At 38.9% G+C, this 18223-nt stretch overlaps 1 protein-coding gene across 1 annotated transcript in view; it reads right to left on the reverse strand.

The window, feature by feature from the left end:
• TXNDC11 (thioredoxin domain containing 11) overlaps nucleotides 1-18223 on the reverse strand; it is a 55540-nt gene that overhangs the window by 16756 nt on the left and 20561 nt on the right. The window contains exons 5-7 of the mRNA XM_006910888.2: nucleotides 16530-16623; nucleotides 2194-2306; nucleotides 1-83 (exon numbers count right to left, since the gene is read on the reverse strand). Of these exons, the coding sequence (XP_006910950.1) occupies nucleotides 1-83; nucleotides 2194-2306; nucleotides 16530-16623 (290 nt within the window). The remainder of the gene's footprint in view (nucleotides 84-2193; nucleotides 2307-16529; nucleotides 16624-18223) is intronic.

Below are 18223 nucleotides of genomic sequence, written 5' to 3' on the forward strand. Positions count from 1 at the left end.
CATCGAAGGAGCATCTCTCGGTTTTCTAAGGCCCACTTATAGATGTTCTCAGCTGTGTAGTTAATGACCTCCCTGGGAAAGACCTGTAAAGGACAAACACACAAAGGATAAAACGCAGGGCACATAAGCACTGTCCTCAAGAGGCCTGACCAACCCCATCGCTTCACAGGTGAGGAAGATGAGGCTTAGAGGGACGACACAACCTGCCCCTACTTGTGACGCTAAAACCTGGCTCTATTTCTCCAGACAGAGCATCTCCTCACAAGTGGCCGGAAAAAGCAAAAGCGGTTGCAAGAGGTGACTTTCATATCATGTGATTCATCTTTTTCCCTTTAGGCAGATTCATCGATCAGCAGGTAATTGTCCCTGTTTGCTGCTGGCAACAATGACCTCTACCACCCTGTCCAAGGGGAGCTATTAAATGTTACTGGGTCTTTATAAAAGGACCAATGAATATTTAAGAAAAGAGAAACTATGGAGTCACAGATCACTTAGATTTTTACCTTGGTCCCTCAAAAGTTGGCTCGTAAGGGCAGGAGGGAACCTTCCATTAGGGCAAAATTTTTATCTGTTTTGCTCACCTGTAGCCCCAGTGACTAGAACAACACCTGACACAGAGCTGAAACTTTTTTTGATCCATGAATGACCTAGAACTTATAGAAGGCCACGAATCATGTTTTATGTGTACAGAACGAAGAGAAGAGACACTTGGAGTTTTTGCTTTGTTTTTCTATAACAACCGAAGTGTGTCGACATAAAATTATTTTTGAAATTCCAATAATATAAATCACTGGGCTTCAAACGAAACTCCCAAAAAAGTGTTCAAAGGGTTCCACAAAATAAGATATTTTATACTCCTCTAAAACAGAGGTTTAAAATGGCCTTATAACAAAGATGTCCACTGCTTTTATTTTTTTAATAATATTTTTAAAATGATATTTCATTTGATAAAAGGAGTTCTGCTGCTGAAACAACCGAGCAACCTTAAAAACTGTGGAACTGACGCAGTAAACCCAATATATTTTTCAGTGTCACTCACGGCCCTACCTTTTCTCCATCTATTTTATTCCTCAGCACTCTTTATTATAAATATGGCATATGTTGATTGTATAGCATGCTATAAAAGAAGAATGAAGGAAAATGATAGCAAAAGCAGATGAAGTCAAGAGAAGCTTAGAGGCACAAGGAGAGAGGGGGCAGCGGAGAGACAATCAGCGGTGATTCTCAAAGTGGGATGGTGGGAGTTTGAAAAATCATACTCAAACACCATAATAAACATTTCCACTTAGAAAACACGAAAATACATTTCATTTTTGGAATATAAACTCCAAGAAGAAAAGCACAACATCTGGGCTATTAGAAATATGCAGAAGCCAGGGTGACTGGCAATCAAGGAGGTGCCCCCTGGAGAGGGCCTAACAGCACGTACAAGGCAAGAGACTTGCATGCTAAGCCAAGAAGAGCATAGGTTTAAAGGGTTGGGGTCACTGGGTACAGGAATACTGGCCTTCACTAGACCTGTAAGTCACTGACACTGTCAATAAAGTTAGAGATAAAAAAATACTTAAGAGAAGTAAACTCTCAGTGATGGGACTAAGGAAGTAACACTAAACAGAGCAGAAGCACAAGACTAGCAGGATACAGGTCAAAAGCTCAGAAATAGCCGATCTGAGGGTGGTCTACCAAAAGCTAATGAAATCAGGAACAAAGACGACAACGGAAAACTGAGGCTCTCTAGGTGAAAAGCCATCAGCTTCTCACTGTGACTTGATAAGAACTTCAAAATCCATTACATCAGCTAAGGAGAAAAGCATGTCACATTACTACTCTTGATAAATGGAACCAATGAACAAGAATATCGCCCAATGGAAGCTTAACCTGAAAACCTGGACCCATAGTTACAATTCAACAGAATTTCACCTAAGAAGGAAAACTAACAAGGCTGTCTCAAAACCTAAGAATATAAACAAAGAATTTCTAAATGTTAAACTCAAGAGCCCTCTCATGCATGGGTTCTTAATAGGGGCATGGGCTCTTAAGTGGGATTATGGGAACCCTCAATCTGCGTATAAAATCACGTGTACTTTCCTAGGGAGAGTGTCCATAGCTTTTATCCGAGTCTCAAAGAAGTCTGTGACCTAAACAAGGTTAAGAACCGCTACACTAATATAAACGTGATTTCAAAATACTTACAAGTGATGTGTTGAAATGTCTATGTAAATACACACTTCCAGAGTGTACTAAGGATACCAGTTTCGCAAGATGTTTATTTGTGATAACCCCAAATCGTACTGTTCCTAGGTAATCTGAAACAGAAAATTTTCCTTCATTAAAGAAAAGGCCTATGCCTTAAAACAGCCACAAAACCCAGTGATCAAGTCTTGATGCACAAATTCCCCAGAGCAAAGCTCTTTTTGGTCACCTGGACCACACAGGAAAGGAAGAGGAGCTGAAGAAACCTCCTCCCAGCAGACCTCATGTCTGCTCCTGAGTAACGTCTCTGACAGCACCTGCGTTGCTTTGTCCGCCTGTGCTGATCTGACCTCATCTCCTGGTCCGCTGGTCCCTCTCGCTCACTAGCCCCACCTGGGAGCCCAGGCACGTGCTATTCTCTCTCTGCCCCGACACTTCCGTGGCTGGCTCCTTTTCATCATTCAGATCTCAGTTCCGACCTCACCTTCTCCGAGAAACCTTCCCTGACCAACCCCCCTCAGGGCTAACCCCAACTCAGAGGACAAAGTCTGCAGGGAGAACTGGGGCTCCCTCCCCACTCAGGTACTCTCTCTACCATCACCCTATTTTTTTTACAGCACTTATTAACATCTACATAATCTTAGTGATTTATTTAGATTTTCTTTGGTCCAACAACCTCACAAGTTCTGTGTAATTAGAAACCTGGTTTATTGCTGTTAGTGCCTACAGCAGTGCTTGGGCAAATGATAAGAGATCAATACATACTGGTTAAATGAACGAATCTAGCACATACAAAGAACTCATACAAATTAGTAAAAAAAAAAAAAGAAAGAAAAAAGAAAGCAAGAAAGCAGTTAAAAATGGGCAAATCACAAAAAAGGAAATGTTAAAGCCTAATAATTACATGAAAATACATTCAACCTTACTATTTCAGAGGAAAACAAATTGAAAGAAAATACCCCGATTGCCCAAAATTTGAGACAGGAAATATCAAGTATTGATGACCAATCGAGAAATGAGTACTGTGATACGATGCTGGCGGAAATGGCAGCCACTGGGGAGAGTGACGACACAGGGCATTGCCTGTAGCCCCGCAATGCTGCTTCTGATATCCACATATGTGCATTGAGAGTCACACATGAGGAGAGTCACCAAGAAATACTCCGCAGATGTTAAAACAAGGGGGCAGGGCTATCAATACAACGTGAATAGATTTAAAGACATATATGAATGAAAAAGCAAGCTGAGGAAAGATAAAGTGTACCCTTTATGTCAAAGAAACAAAAACAAAAACAAAAAAGCTCATACGTTTTTGGACAGCTAATTTTGAATAAAAATCCAATTAAAGAGGTAGTGAGAAACATGGGGAAAAAAAAGCTCTCACTTATAAAACAATATATTTTTAGAAATGTATAAAGACTCTGAAAGGATAAGATTAGTTTATGTTGGGGGATGGATATCAAAGAGGACTTTATCTTTACGTGTGAAGCTTTATTCTCCCCAAAGAGTATATATAATGTAACATTTGTGTGATTAGAAATGGACTTGGATATTTAGTGTTAAAGGAGAGTGGATAAGATGTTGTGGGAAAAGGTACATTCTTTCTTATCCCCTTTCTGCTTAATTAGCAGACATGAAAAAAACATTAAACTTTAAATGTGACCAAGTTATACCCAAGTAGCTAAGATATAAAAATATCATGGTACTAAACACACGAAGTTTCTAGCTTACTCACACGAGCCCCACCTTCCGGCAGCAGCACCCTCTCTTTGTCAGAGAAGGAATGACTGCCCAAGATGAAGTGGTAGTGACCCTGTCCCTACTGCCATGCTGGACAATCTTTAATACAGACCTGATGAGTTTAAAATAGCACAGAACCAAAGAAACACAGGAAGAATAAACCAGAAACTACAGAGGTTGGTTGCTTTTAGGAGCGTGGCAAAGATGGGCAAGAAAGAAGAATGGGAACTGAAGAACACGGATGAGGTGGCCTGACCCTCATTCGAGATCTTTTTGTACCAGACTCTTGTTTCACACCATTCACATGCTCAAAAACTAAACAAATCATTAAACCAGCCAAGATGTGGGGGACCTAACGTGGAATACAAACACTAGCAAATACACCTAACTATACCACAAATGTACCACAGCACAGTAAAGGGATAAAAGCTTGAAGATTAGAAACTGAGTAACTGGAAAATGTGTGTTGACTGGATACTGTTAAACTAGGGACAATGAGAGTCAGGATTCTCCTGGCAGAGAGAAAGAAATTATATATTAAGAGGGGAAGACAAAAATGAATCCTGTGCTGCTAGATTAGAATCAGAGGGAATCAGTGTAAACTTATGGCTTTTAACACTCACACACACACACACACACACATACACACAGAGCTACGGCTGTATACATATGTATGGGTATAAACACACGTCTGTCCTAGCTCATCTGCTGAGAGGGCCTAGCAGTAATAACACCTGATACCTAGAGCACACCTAGCACCCAGGTTGTGGTTGCCAAATGACGTTCTCCACTAAAAGAAACCAGGGAGGGCTCCTTGGAGAAGAGGCTGATTCCAGAGCGGGGACAGGGAAAGTACAAGATGCGCCTGGAGCATCTTGTGGTATCAGAAGTAAAGAAGTACTCATGGAAGGATGGGGACTTGTTCAAAGGACCTGAGGGCCAACCCAAGATGCTGCTAATGGCCAAAGCTGGAACAATTTAGGCAACAAGTAAACAATAACCAGTATTCTTCAATTGTCAAGGTCATGAAAGACGAGGAAAGACTAAAGAACCGTCATAGGACAGAGATGAAGGAGAAAAAAAATAATTAAATGTGATACGGGATCCCAGATGAGATCCTGGAACAGAAAAGATATTAGTGAAAACACTGGCAAAATTCAAGTAAGGTCTCCAGTTTTGTTAACAATGAACTAGTGTATAAATGTTGAATTCTTGGTTTAGACAAAAGCGGCCTAACAAATGGTTATAGACTATGTTAACATTTGGGGAGGCAGGGTGAAGGTAGGAAACTAGTCAACTCTGTTAGGCAACTTTTCTGCACATGTAAAATTTGTTCAAAATTTAAACTAAAAAAAAAAATTTATCTCTGTGGTTAGCGTTAAGGTTGTTTTTTGTTTGGGGCCTTTTGCATAACACTTTAATATCAGACTACTTTATTTCGCTTAAAACCATTTGCCTTAAATTCAATTTTTAATATTAAAACTTTAGTTTAGTACACACATTCTGAGGCAAGAACTACCTCGGGGAGGCAAGATGTTAAATTTTTAAAAAATGGTATAATGTAGAAGTTCAGATCCCCAAGCTGTCAGAAGAAAAAGCAGGTCCCAAGACAGGATATGAACTGGTAGAATCAACAGACACCACTCTGCAGGAGGGGGCTGAATCTTGGTGGACAGCCATAGCTACAAAGAGAAGAGAAGGAAAAGCGGCCAGTAAGGAAATTCACTCAATAGGCTGCCAAAGTCACCAACATGGTTTACTGAAGCAGAGAAATAAGAAGTGACAGCTTGACCCAAAAGTTGAAAGAGGCCATTCAAAAACTTGTTTAATTAATAAGAATGGATAGCCTGCCTACAGAGAACACATTCTAACATGCCCAAACATATTACAATTTCAAAACTTTATTTTCTACAAATAGAAAAACTGACAAAAATCACACATCTACTGAAGTCCCTGCATATGCTGGAAATCTTACTGGAAGAAGCAGCTTAAATTTGCTGTCTCATATGTACGAAGAGTAACTGAATTAGCAGAGGACGCTCACAGTATAAGAATGACACAAGAAAACAATACTTCTCATCTCCCTATCCAGGACATTTTGTTAGGCAAGGTGCCATGACTTTCTACAATAGGGGTCTACGTTATACATAAAATTGAATAATTTTGATCTATAAGTAATAAAACTTCAATATTTAAGGACTCTAAATTTGTTGAATAATTAAAAATCAATGCGGAATAATGCTTTCTCCTCTCCCACAAAAAAGGTCCAGCAATGGCATGATCCTATTCCATTAGTCGAAAATAATAAAATAAAAATTTCAATAAACTCAGTTAGCCAGGTAACTGGCCAGTTTACAGTCTCTATTAAGCATCCAGTGAAAGGTGTCAGAGAGACCACTGCAAAATACAAGATCTTGAAAGAACATCTGGGTACGAATAGTTAGTTACTGAGTGGTTACGTGCAGCTAGTCGTGTAAGGCAAGGTGACCACAGCATGGAGACTGGCTTGCCTGCCACTTGCTACAAAAAGTGCTGAGCCCTTGGTCACACGTTCCTCAGCTACAAGGCAGCTCACTTTGCACACAGCCACCACATAGGCCCACTGAATCAGGTCTCGCATGGGACGTGGGGCAAAGGGAACCGACACTAGCAGGCTGATTCGCTGTTGGTGTGCTTTGAGTAATAAATGGCCTTGCTTTGATCTATTAAACTTTACCTGCTTTGGCGCTTATGCAGGTTTATCCCTTATTATCTTTTATGAGGTTGGGGTTCTTCCCTGCCACTAACGGAATGCTCCAGGCCCTCTTCCCACACTCCCCTAGGTAGAGCTTCCACTGACCTTCTTCTGCCTTCCGTGTACCACTGTCACCATTTACCTCGTGGTAACAACCAAGGATGCATGGAGAACGGCAGGATCTGAGTTTCCATCTGGTTTCCACTCAGGTTCATCTGGCTCACTTGCAATCTCTCTGGTTTGCATTAAGGTTTGTTTTTGGACTTTTGTGTAACATTTCAATACCAGACTATTTTGCTTAAAACCATTTGCCTTAAACTGTTTTTAATATCAAACTTCAGTTTAGTATTAGGGTAAAAGCACATGATTTCTGAGGTAAGAACTACCTCGGTGAGGCAAGATGTTAAAATTCTCAAATATTCCAGGAAGAATAAGAATAGTTTCTTCTATTAGGAAAGAGAATAGATTTTTAATTGTGCTTTAAAATTAATAATAAAGGGTCCTGCCAGAAGCAAACTTGACAACTCACACTTTCTACCTAACAGGCTACCAGAAGCACACTCTGAAACGTCAACACAAGGATACACATGCAGGAGACTGAGTATGTTACAAACAAGTGACTTTGCCCTGGACACCTGGATAATGAGGGCTGTGTCCAGAGCTGCACTGTCCTGTTTGGTAGCCACTAGCTACATGTGGCTAGTAAGCACTCAAAATATGAGCAACTGAGAGATTAAATTTCTAACTTTATTTTATTTTAATTTTAAAGTGATATTCAACATATGGTCATTGAAAAACTTTTAAGTATGTTTAAAACAACTTGGGTATGTAAATCACTTTAACTGCAAATTTTATGAAATCTGAATATAAAATATTTCCAATGAAAATTTATTATCTGGATTGAGATGTGCTGCTAAGTATAAAAGTATAAAAACTTGGTTATTAAAAAAATGTAAAATATCTCAATAGTTTTCTTACTGATTACATGTCAAAATGATAATAATTTGAATACTCTGGCTTAAACGAAATATATTAAATTAGTTTCATTTATTTCCTCTTAAATTTTAATGCAGCCACTAGAAAAATTTAAAATTCCTACATGATTCATACTATATTTCTATTGGACTATGCCAGGGTGGAAATGATGAAAATGCAGGATTCAATGAACTCAGGAAGAAAATTAGCCTGAGATAATATATCCAACAGCCAGTAAGTCTTAATAATGAACAATTATCTGAGAAGGATACATAAAACTATGTTTCTTGAACTTACTTCAAGAAAACCCCTCCAACAGCAGAGAATGATAATTTTTAAGAACATGCCACCCTCCCTCCTTCAGAAAGGAAAGGTGCATCTCCAGTTCTGGTGACTCTAGGTATAAAGTGCTGAGCTTCTGAAATGAATTCTTCTTTCTCAGACGCCCAGAGTAAACAGCGCTTGCCGTACTACGAAGTTAGGGACCTGAAGACACACTGGAAGAGTGAACGAGATGCCCAAGCTGAACAACGCAGAGATTTTTAAATCAGGACTGGCCATCTGCTCCCCAGGAGACTTCTGTGTGAGCTAATCTCTCAGAGATCATTGAACAAAATGGAATATCAGGTCAAGAAAAATCCTCATAAAGATAACTGCTGACAAATAAATCATGATACACTTCGAAACTAAATACCACTGCATTAGGTCACATGGCTTTCTATCATCATGGCGAGGAAGTCATCTATTTCTTGGGAGAATTTCTCTCACCTCTTTTCTCTGGGAAGTCGTGACATTCCAAAGGAAACCTGTACTGTGCTACTTTCCCTTTCAGGCTGGAAAGAGCCCTCATTTTACTCTATACCCTGCCATTTTTATTAACTTCTGCTTTCCCATTCTTTCCAAGGTTTTGGACAAGGAAGAAAAAAGAAAATGATAGGATCATATGAAACGGGTAACCACCACCACTCCAATGTTACTTAGCCTTTACAAAAATGACTCAATCGTTCACTGAATGATGATGTCACACATTTCCAATGATAAATACATTCATCAAAATGAAAAAGCCTTCAAAGAAGAGATTACAGAAATGTTTGTTTTTAATGTATGAACTACAGCTCTTACTTGCATTTTCCCCCCAGAAATGTGACTTTGAGATCTGTATATCTTCAGAATTCTTAATATAAAGCACAAAGCCATCTTCTAGAAAAAAAATCTGGCATTTGGGCACCACACATGAAATATGCACATTCGGTGCTTGCCAAGATACTGTTAAACCCTAAGTAAACATGTACTCCTTAGCTGTGATTTTTTTCTCTTTCTTGGGAGTTAGGGAGGAGGGGAAGAAATGCAGTTCCAAATACATTATCTAAGAAGAACGTAAACTATAGAGATAAATATGCACTGTCACATATACTAACATGACAGTAAACTAAACACCCTCACATCAGCCATTCCCATTTAACCAAAGCACAATATTAAAATGATCAATTCAAATACTTCCCCTGAATGTATTTCAATTAAATCCCTTTATTTTTTTTAACACCCTGGGGAAGGAAGGACTTCATAAAAGAAACATATGTGCTTAGAAACCCCTCCGACACCCTCTTTTAGGCCGCTCTTTAGGATCCATCACAGGAGCCACATGTTCTTTTTTTTTTTCCCCTAAAAACAACCCTTCACCAATATAAAAACAATTCTTAGCTCCCAGACCCACAAAAGCAAGCCGACGGCCAATGCAGTTTTCAAGATGAAGAGTCCTAGAGAAGCAACGTGGGCAAGGCTCCCTTATCATACACTTGGGAACCTAAAGACCAGTGAGAAGGGGTGACTGGGTGGGCCTTGGTCACACAGGACACCTGCCACTAAAATGACTTGTCAGGACAGTCAGTCCCTGCCTAGGGGAACTGAAGTCCAAGGGAAAATTAGAAAATAATGCTAGTTGCTAAGTAGGAGGCATAGCCAACTAGTGCAGTAGGAGTTCTAAGGGGGGCCAGTGCTGTGCAAATCTCCATCTGATGTCTGTAATGTACCACAAAGTTAGTAGCTTAAAACAATATAAACTCATCCCACGGTTCTGGAGGTTCGGAAGTCCAAGATGGGCCTCACTGGGCTAACGGCAGGGTGAGGCACATTCAGCTGGGCACATTCCTTCTGGGGGCTCTAGGGAGAACCCATTTCCTTGCCTTTTCCAGCTTCTAGAGGCTGCCTGCGTTTCTCGTCTTGTAGCTCCCACCCATTTTCAAAGCCAGCAATGGCTGGACAAGTCCTTCTCATGTCTCATCACTCTCTACCCCTCCATTACACTTTTAAGCATCCTTCTAATTACAGAGGGCCCACTCAGACAGTCCAGGATAAGCTCCCTTTCTCCAGATCAGGCAACTAGCAACCCAATTCCATTTGCAACCTCCATTCCCCCTTGCTATGTAATGTAACATAGTCGCAAGTTTTGGTGAGCAGAATGTGGACATTTTGGGGAGACATTATTCTGCCTACCACACTCACCCTGAGTCAGCAGGCAACCTCCTCAGAGCCTCTGTTTCCTAACACTGAGCTCATAACAGTTCCAGTTTCAAAGAGCGGCAGTGAAGACTGATCATCCAGGTAAAGTGCTTGGCTCATGGAAAGGCTCAGTCCAGCATTGGCTTATCATGCTCAACTTTACATAAAAAGTCATCAAGTAAGAGATGAGAACTGGGTTTGTCTGCACTGAGTTGTTTCACTATAAGCTTGTGACTTTATTATAAAAGGTGATCCCTGAGAATTCTTCAAGATTTCAGTGGTTTTGGTTCTTTGTCTAGGAGTCTTACTGTAGCTTCAAAACCAGTAAAAACAAACACACAAAAAAACAAACAGAAAGCCTTGAAGAAATAGAATCCAAACACATGTACCCTAAAACAGGACAACAGAAAGGTGGACACTATCACAACACAATCAGAAAGTGAAGATGGTGCAATTTTCCAGCTACATGGGTTCAAGGAATCAAAATAGCTAAAAGACCACTAAATTTGGTTCTGAGCTTCCCGCACACCTTTCACTTTCCCCATCCCTTCTATCTTCCATCCTCTAGTTCCTCACACACTTACCTGAAGACTGACCCCTCATTCTCTGGGAAACCTTCCCCATCGCCAGCACTAGCTCCTTGGAGCAGTCTTCCCTGATCTGATCCAAGCACCTGGCCATCACGCTCCTACAAAGCCTGTCACAGATCCGTCACCTCACTTACACTGTGCGCAAGCCTGCCTGCTAGCCATTCTACCTGGTGGCACTATTGATGTTGAGGAACAAGCTATATTTATCTTTACAGCTGTAGCACATCACATAGTGGATCCTCAAACATTTGTTGAATTAGTAAGTCATGCTTTTGAATCTAAAAGTGTGAGGAGGTCCATTTTTTGGCCTTAGTTCTTAGCTAGCAGCAGTTACAAGGCTTAAGAAGTAAGTCATAATGGGAATAAAAGTATCTCCTATGAAATATGATGACATCCTTGCTAACATAATATCAACATATTAAAAAGGCAGTTTTAGGTATGGGACTAAAAAGTGTGAAATTCATATGTTTATTCTAATGTGTTTCAATCAGTATTCAGGAGGCCTGAGAATGCAAGCAGATAGTCAGAAAAAGATTTCCCTCTATGAGTGAGTATAACGACAACGAATGAGATTATCCGAGAACAGCAAGTGATCCTAGAACCTGCTTAATTCGGGGGCAATTGTTAAAGCCAATGCCTGGTCCAAACTCCCGAGAGTTAGACCCAGGAACCCAAGAAAACAAAGCAAACTCTGCGTCAACCTTGCCTAAGGAGTCAGTCCCTTGTTCTTTCAATGCCTTTAAGAACATCACCTACAGAGTAAGGGTACTTCGGACCTCTTGATGTTGTATAAAATTCCACAATCTAACAGAAAGGTGCTCCAAAAAAGCTTTATTTATGAATAAGAATATGGAGGAAGGCGCTTTTATGTGTCCTGACTCAGATCTACCAGCAAATCACAGCACCATCAGATGCCACCTGGTGGAGTAGAGGGACCCTACACTAGAATTATAAGTTTTTCCTCTAATAAATTTATCTTAAAAAAAATTCATTACAATAGTATTTCCCAAAGGGTATTTTTCCTTGGAAAACTAATGCCACAAGGTTCCCCTGGCAATTAAGTTTAGGAATTCCTAAAGGTGGTAGAAGAGAGTGGAAATACTTTTAATGAATAGTTTAGTGTATTTTCAAGGTGACAGTTAAGAATCACATGACTTTCAATTCAATTAATTAGGATTTTAATGTCAGGGGACAACGGAATGCCAGTGGGGCAGGCAAGGGCTCCACCCAGGCTTGCTGTGAGCGATTCCTACATACTGGTCTATGGAACCTGAAAGGCCAGGCGCAAGGGGAAGTGGTGGTGGTGGGCAGGGATCCCAACTGACTTAGCTTCCCACTGCTACGATCGTGCTCACTTGAGCAATTTCAAGGTAAAGTGTCCTTTAGTAGGCATTCGTTCAACCTTTCAGCTACAACAGTGACACGGAATGTTACAGAGTTGCAGGAATAAAATAACAAAACCTTGGCCTCAAGGCACTCAATAAATATCTGAACAAAACAGCTCCTGCTCCGGTGGGAGAGAGATGCAGTCGGTTCTACAGTGAGGACACCATGAAGCAGATATGGAATGGTACAGGAAAAGGGAGGGGGAAAACCCATGTCCGCTGTTCCATCACGTTACATAATATGTGGTGTAGATGCTTTTTAAGAAAACAGACATAATACTTAAAGTGCTTTCTTTCAGGCAGGTGGCTTTCTAATTAAGCTCGTACAGACTTTAAGACTATTACTTTATTCTCACCCAAAGTATTTCGCACATGATGTGACCTAATAAAACAGGTCTCCACCCTCCCTAATTTTACAGATAATCTCAAACACAGAAAAGTCAAATATTTTGTTTGTTCAAGTTTACAGATTCCGTCAAGGGCAGACAAAGGATAAGGACCAGACACTGCTGCTCCCAGGCCACACTGCTGCCTGCCCCAGACAGCACTGCATCCCTTTTGTAGGGTGAATGAAAAAGAGTTATCAAATTTTCTCTTTTAAAAAAGTCACTGCATCATAGCAAAATATAACAACTTCTTACCAGAACACACTTTTACAGCAAATAATGAAATAATAAGATGGAAAAAAAAAATCAAGTAAGCAACCTAAAAATACTGACCCTTCTACCAAATTTTCTTTAGGCAAAAAAAAAGCAGCCTGTCTGCAAGATCAAATGAGATAATGTTCAAAGAGGAATAGGCTTCGCAGTCTGCGAAGAGTGAAGTCCTAGAGACTAGGTTCCCTAGGGATCTCGAACCATACAGACTGCTGACCCACAATTACTCATCCAGCACTTTGACATGATGAAACAGTACTGAAGGATGTATAAGATCTATTATTAAAAATTAAAAGGAAGGTTTAAATAAATGAATAATCATGTTGTGATCCTAGAAAGGGAAGCTGAATGTTAGGAATAGGTCGTTTACCTCTAAGTCAATTTATATATTTAATACAATTCCAACCAAAATCCAACCAAATCATGGATGCATATAAAAGGGTAGTTCATAGAACACATGAACTAGAGGAAGCAGAGTCCAGACTTTACCAGGTAATAACTTAAAAGGAAGAAATGATATTATATTTACTCATACAAAATGAGGGATCTCGACCAGGAGAAAACACAGAAATACATCCAATTACATGTAATAAAATATTTTGTGATAAAGCAGGAATCATCAAGATGAGCGTAAAAAGCAGCATTATTCTGTAAATGTTGTAACTGATTAGCCAATAAGAAGGGGGAACAAATCAATTGAGTTCTGTATTTTAAGCCAAAGTAAATTCAAGTTGCATAAAGTGTTAAATAATTTTTAAATTTTAAAAGAAAGTGGACCAGTGATCAGATTTTTAGAAAAAGAATTTTTTAATTAAGAAAAAGAACCACAGATTTAACTACATGAAAATATAGAACTGCTACATAAAAAAAAAAAAAAAATCATAAAAGTAAACCAGCTAGGAAATAATAAACAGAAATATAACGAATAGTTACTGTCCATCCCACCTAATAGGCGGGCCTCCATAAACTGACAAATTAACACCAAGACTGAGATCAACAGGTAAAGAGTATAGGTAATTGAGATGAAAGGAAATAGTTAAAACAAAAAAGAGAAAGTAGTTAATGTTAAGTGCCGAAGTGGTAAGTGAACTTTCTCTAATTTTCTTTATTATAATGTGTAAGAATATCAAACGTTAGATATATAGTCTTAAGGTGACTATATATCTAGAGACCAGATCTTTCAACTAAACGGTGGAATTCTTGAGGGTAGGAATGAATCCCCTTCTGGCACACCCCCAGCACCTTGGCATAACGCTTCATATATGGTACATTTGTAGATTGATGGCCAGCTAGCTTCAAGGAACAAATGTCAAGAGGGTGTCCTGGCTATTTCCAAGACAATTTAAAAAAAAATCATTAAGGCAACAGAAAGACGTATGCGTTCTATAAATGCCTGTGGTTTGTTGAACCAGGACATCTGCTTTTTACCACAACAGTCTAAATACTTCTTCAGTTAAGCTCTCTATAACCAAATGTTATGTGTGTCGAATGTTTATGAGGCCTCGATTTGTATACACAATCTAAACACAACACTGATCTAGAATTTACACTCCAAACAGTACCATTAAAAAAGAAGTGTGCATATTTTTCTTATTGAACATCTGCTATCAATAAGTAAAAATACCATTTGACTTCAGGGTAGGAGAAATAAAAGAGGAAAAAAAACCCAGATGCTCTGGGCATGATTTATTTTAGGAAATCCTTCACAGTGCACATATTATGAAAAATCATCATTCCAAACTTTTCTTTTTCTTCTAAAAATGGTTCATTAAGCTTAAGTGAGAGCTTATCCACAAAAATGATGTGAAAATGACTAGAATGAATCTCATTTCTTCCAAAGTTCATATGCAACAGGATTTCACAAGACCCAACTAGACTCACAAGACAGAAAAGAAATGTAGTGAAGTTAAATCAGGCTAGATTTATTCCAGAAAGAAATTTCGCATACTCATTGATCAAAATTAGTGATCTGACCAGAGGTTTGTTTTGTACCTTCAAGTAGTTTTTACCCATTTATCACCTCCCTGTGCTTAAAAAAAGAAAAGAAAAAATGGGGAAAATTTTGTACTTCGAAATGTTTTTCCAAAAAGAAGCAGTATTTTGGAAACCTCTGAATGAAAGAAGTAATTTAAGATGAATCATTAGCACATAATATAAACTAACTAGATAATAAAACATCCTTCCATGACCTTGAAATATCCTCTTCAACTCAAGAACTTTAATGCTACCATCGCTTTAGTGAATGACTCTAGGTTTCCCTTTACATATATATTATCTTCGGTTGAGAGTTTCTTCGAAGGGCTTTAGTTCTCTAAGAAGATTTTTGAATATTTGCTTCTTAAGCTTATTTAAGTTGGTAGTATTTTGCTTTTGAATTTCAAACTTTGACTCACTAAGTCTTCTTAGTCACCTGAAGATGTGCAGCTCAAAGTCTTTCAAGTGGACAGAAGACATACTCATGTGACAGCTTGATTTCCTCTCCCAATGTTCTCTGGATGAATACAGTAGATTCTCTATGCATAAAACCTTAAGATAATGTATATATTAAAATGGCCAGTCATATAACTGTTTGATATAATATATCAAACATATAATAAATAGTACACTACTGTAACACCAAAAAAATAATAATCTAATATTCAGTAATAGAAAAATGGTTACATACTTTTGGTTGATCTACTGGGGAAAAATGAAATGGCCATCAATCTGATCACTCACTTGACAAATAGTGTGACTGAACCCCTGCTATGTACCAGACGATGGAAAAAGAATGCTAAACTGAACGTACATGGTCCCTAACCTCAAAATCTCACAGTCTGGGGAAGAAGACAGACATTAAACAAATCATCCCAGAACTACATACATAAATACAAACTATGTTAAGTGCTAAAAAGAAAACAACGGGGTGCCCAACTGAGATTGAGGAAGATTGTGGAAGGGATATTTGAGGGGATCCTGAAGGATGAATAGAGGTTTGACAGGTGGGAAGCACATTTCAGGCAGCAGGACTAGCACATGTAAAGGCCCTAGTGTAAGGAAAAAGGGGCAAGAGTGAATACCAGTTAAGTGTCCCCTGGTCTAGTCCAGGGTGGGGGAAGGGGCCTGGACCAGAGAAGTAACAAAGGAGATGGAGACAAGTGAGCAGATGAAAGTATATCCCACAGAGAAATGACAGGAGGTTATGACTGATAAAAAGAAAGAACGTGGAGCAACATGAAAAAATGGGCAGGATACAATGCTTAATTTAGAAGGGAGGACCTCAAATAATATATAATTTGGCTAAAGTAAAAAAATACATATGGATTTGAGAATAGTGAAACTGGCAATAGGCTTATACTAATGTGACATGACATTTATACTTACAAAAATACTTCTTAATGGAAATGTATTCCTAAGTTATGGTACATCCGACTGCCAATATAACCATTAAAAACTCTGACCAAAATATTTACATATGTAAAAAAAAGAGATTGTGATGTAATAAATTTTAAAATGCAAAACATATCACTGCAGACAAGCTATGATCAAGCTACATTTTTAAACAGCTAAATGTTTTAGAGATTAAATTTGAAAGAGCACAGTATTTTCTGGGTGCCAATAGAACATATAACAATGTAAGTATTTAATATAAATACAGAGGAAGGGAATCAAGAAAATGAAAATATATAATCATAAAGATAACATATGCAAAGGAAGATATCAATATATACATACATTCCTGTTAAAGTGCTAATGTCTTAATATAAATAATTTTTACCTTTCTTTAATGAATGTAATGCTGAGGTGAAGAAGGTCAAATAACCAGGAGGCTGGGGTGAGCCACTGAACTCAAAGTACCCGAGTACTCCAGGCTGCAGAAACAAGAGCAGAATTGGGTGACTGAGGTATCACTGGTCATTGTGTAATGTACTATTTTAAAACAAGACATGCCATTATAATCTGACAACTGCAATTTGTTGCATTTCATCGTCTAAAAAAGCTTAACCACATGAAAAAAGTTAGGGGTTAGGGTTGACCTTTCTCTCCATTTAGACACCAAACAGGGTAAGGAATGAGTTGGCAGCAGCTTTTACAGGGGCAATTAATTCAGAGCTGGAACTTCCTTCCCTCTCTCTAAGTAGGTCTTTCCACTCTCTGCTGATAGTTCTCCTAGGTCCCTGGTTTGAAACCTCACCAGCAAGTACTCACTCGCTTTTGTTTAGCAATTCTAGGCAAGCTACATCAATAATATCTTTGTAGCCTTTCTTAGATTTCTCCCTCAAATGCTTCCCCTCACTCCAAACACACCTTCACACTTCCTGGAAATCAGGTTAAATCTGATTGGCTCCACTTGTGTTCAAGGTCATCCTTCAAATGGTTCTTTCCTCTCCCCACACCCAGAACCCAGCATTCCACAATGGCAACCCTCTTCTCTTGTCAGGGCAGTCTACAGAGGGCCCACTTCTTACCCTCTTGCTCCTCCACCCACAAACATTTCCACCTGCTCATTCCACTTCTCTAAGCTCAGCACAGAATGCCTTCCTATTCTGCCAAACCAATGAATTGTCCCCTTCCAGATACACTCTGCCTTCCTGTTCAGAATTTCTTCCATCTTTGAAGGCCCTGTGGCAATCATTCTGTCCTGTTCTGTTCTGTAATAATAGTATCTGTCTTAAGAGTCAAACAGATCCCTGAGGAAAGAATGTTGAGCTTGGAGTCAGAAGATCTAAGCTCAAATCCGACAGCTGAATGACCTCGGGTGAACCCTTCAATGAGAAGCCTGTTCCTTATCTGGTGAATGGGACCATGCAAGATGGGACTGCTGAGAAGAATAAGCTTGGTGAACTATAAAGCACTAGGCGAATGTAAAGACTCCTTTCTAGAGCTAAAGCACATGACACCATGCACTTAATAAGTAACCGTGGAGCTGATTGATCATTGGGACAAAATCAGATCTAAAAGGTAAGGTAGAAATTTAATCTGTTGGTAAAGTTTAAAATAAATTGTATAAAAAAAAGAAATTTCTGATCTATAGCAGAACATACTATCTTTCAAATCTAAATCACTTATTCTCAGAAGATTCAATTTTAAACAAATCATTTGGTTTTCATTTTGGTGGAAACTGAGATCATCAGAATGTTGAATCCTAACATGTAAGAAAATCCAGCAAATAACCATCTTCTCAAACAACTGAGGAAATCAGAAAGCAAAGTTACTGAAAACAGGATTTTCTTTTACTAAAACTCCTTCAAAATGTTTTAACAAGCCAATCCAGAATTGGCTCAAAGGAAAATTTCATAGTGTTCGGGTTAAGGTTTCAAACCAGGCTGTAATGGTGTAACAAGCCTTCCTACCAAGAACAAAGGAAGACAAAATCGTCAGACATTCTAGTCAATTAATGTTGGACACAAGATTACAAAAATAGAAAGAAAATAGTCACTTAGGTTTCTCTATATTCTGACCAATCTCCCA

Source organism: Pteropus alecto, unplaced genomic scaffold, assembly GCF_000325575.1.
Source record: "Pteropus alecto unplaced genomic scaffold, ASM32557v1 scaffold34, whole genome shotgun sequence".
Taxonomy (NCBI): Eukaryota; Metazoa; Chordata; class Mammalia; order Chiroptera; family Pteropodidae; genus Pteropus; species Pteropus alecto.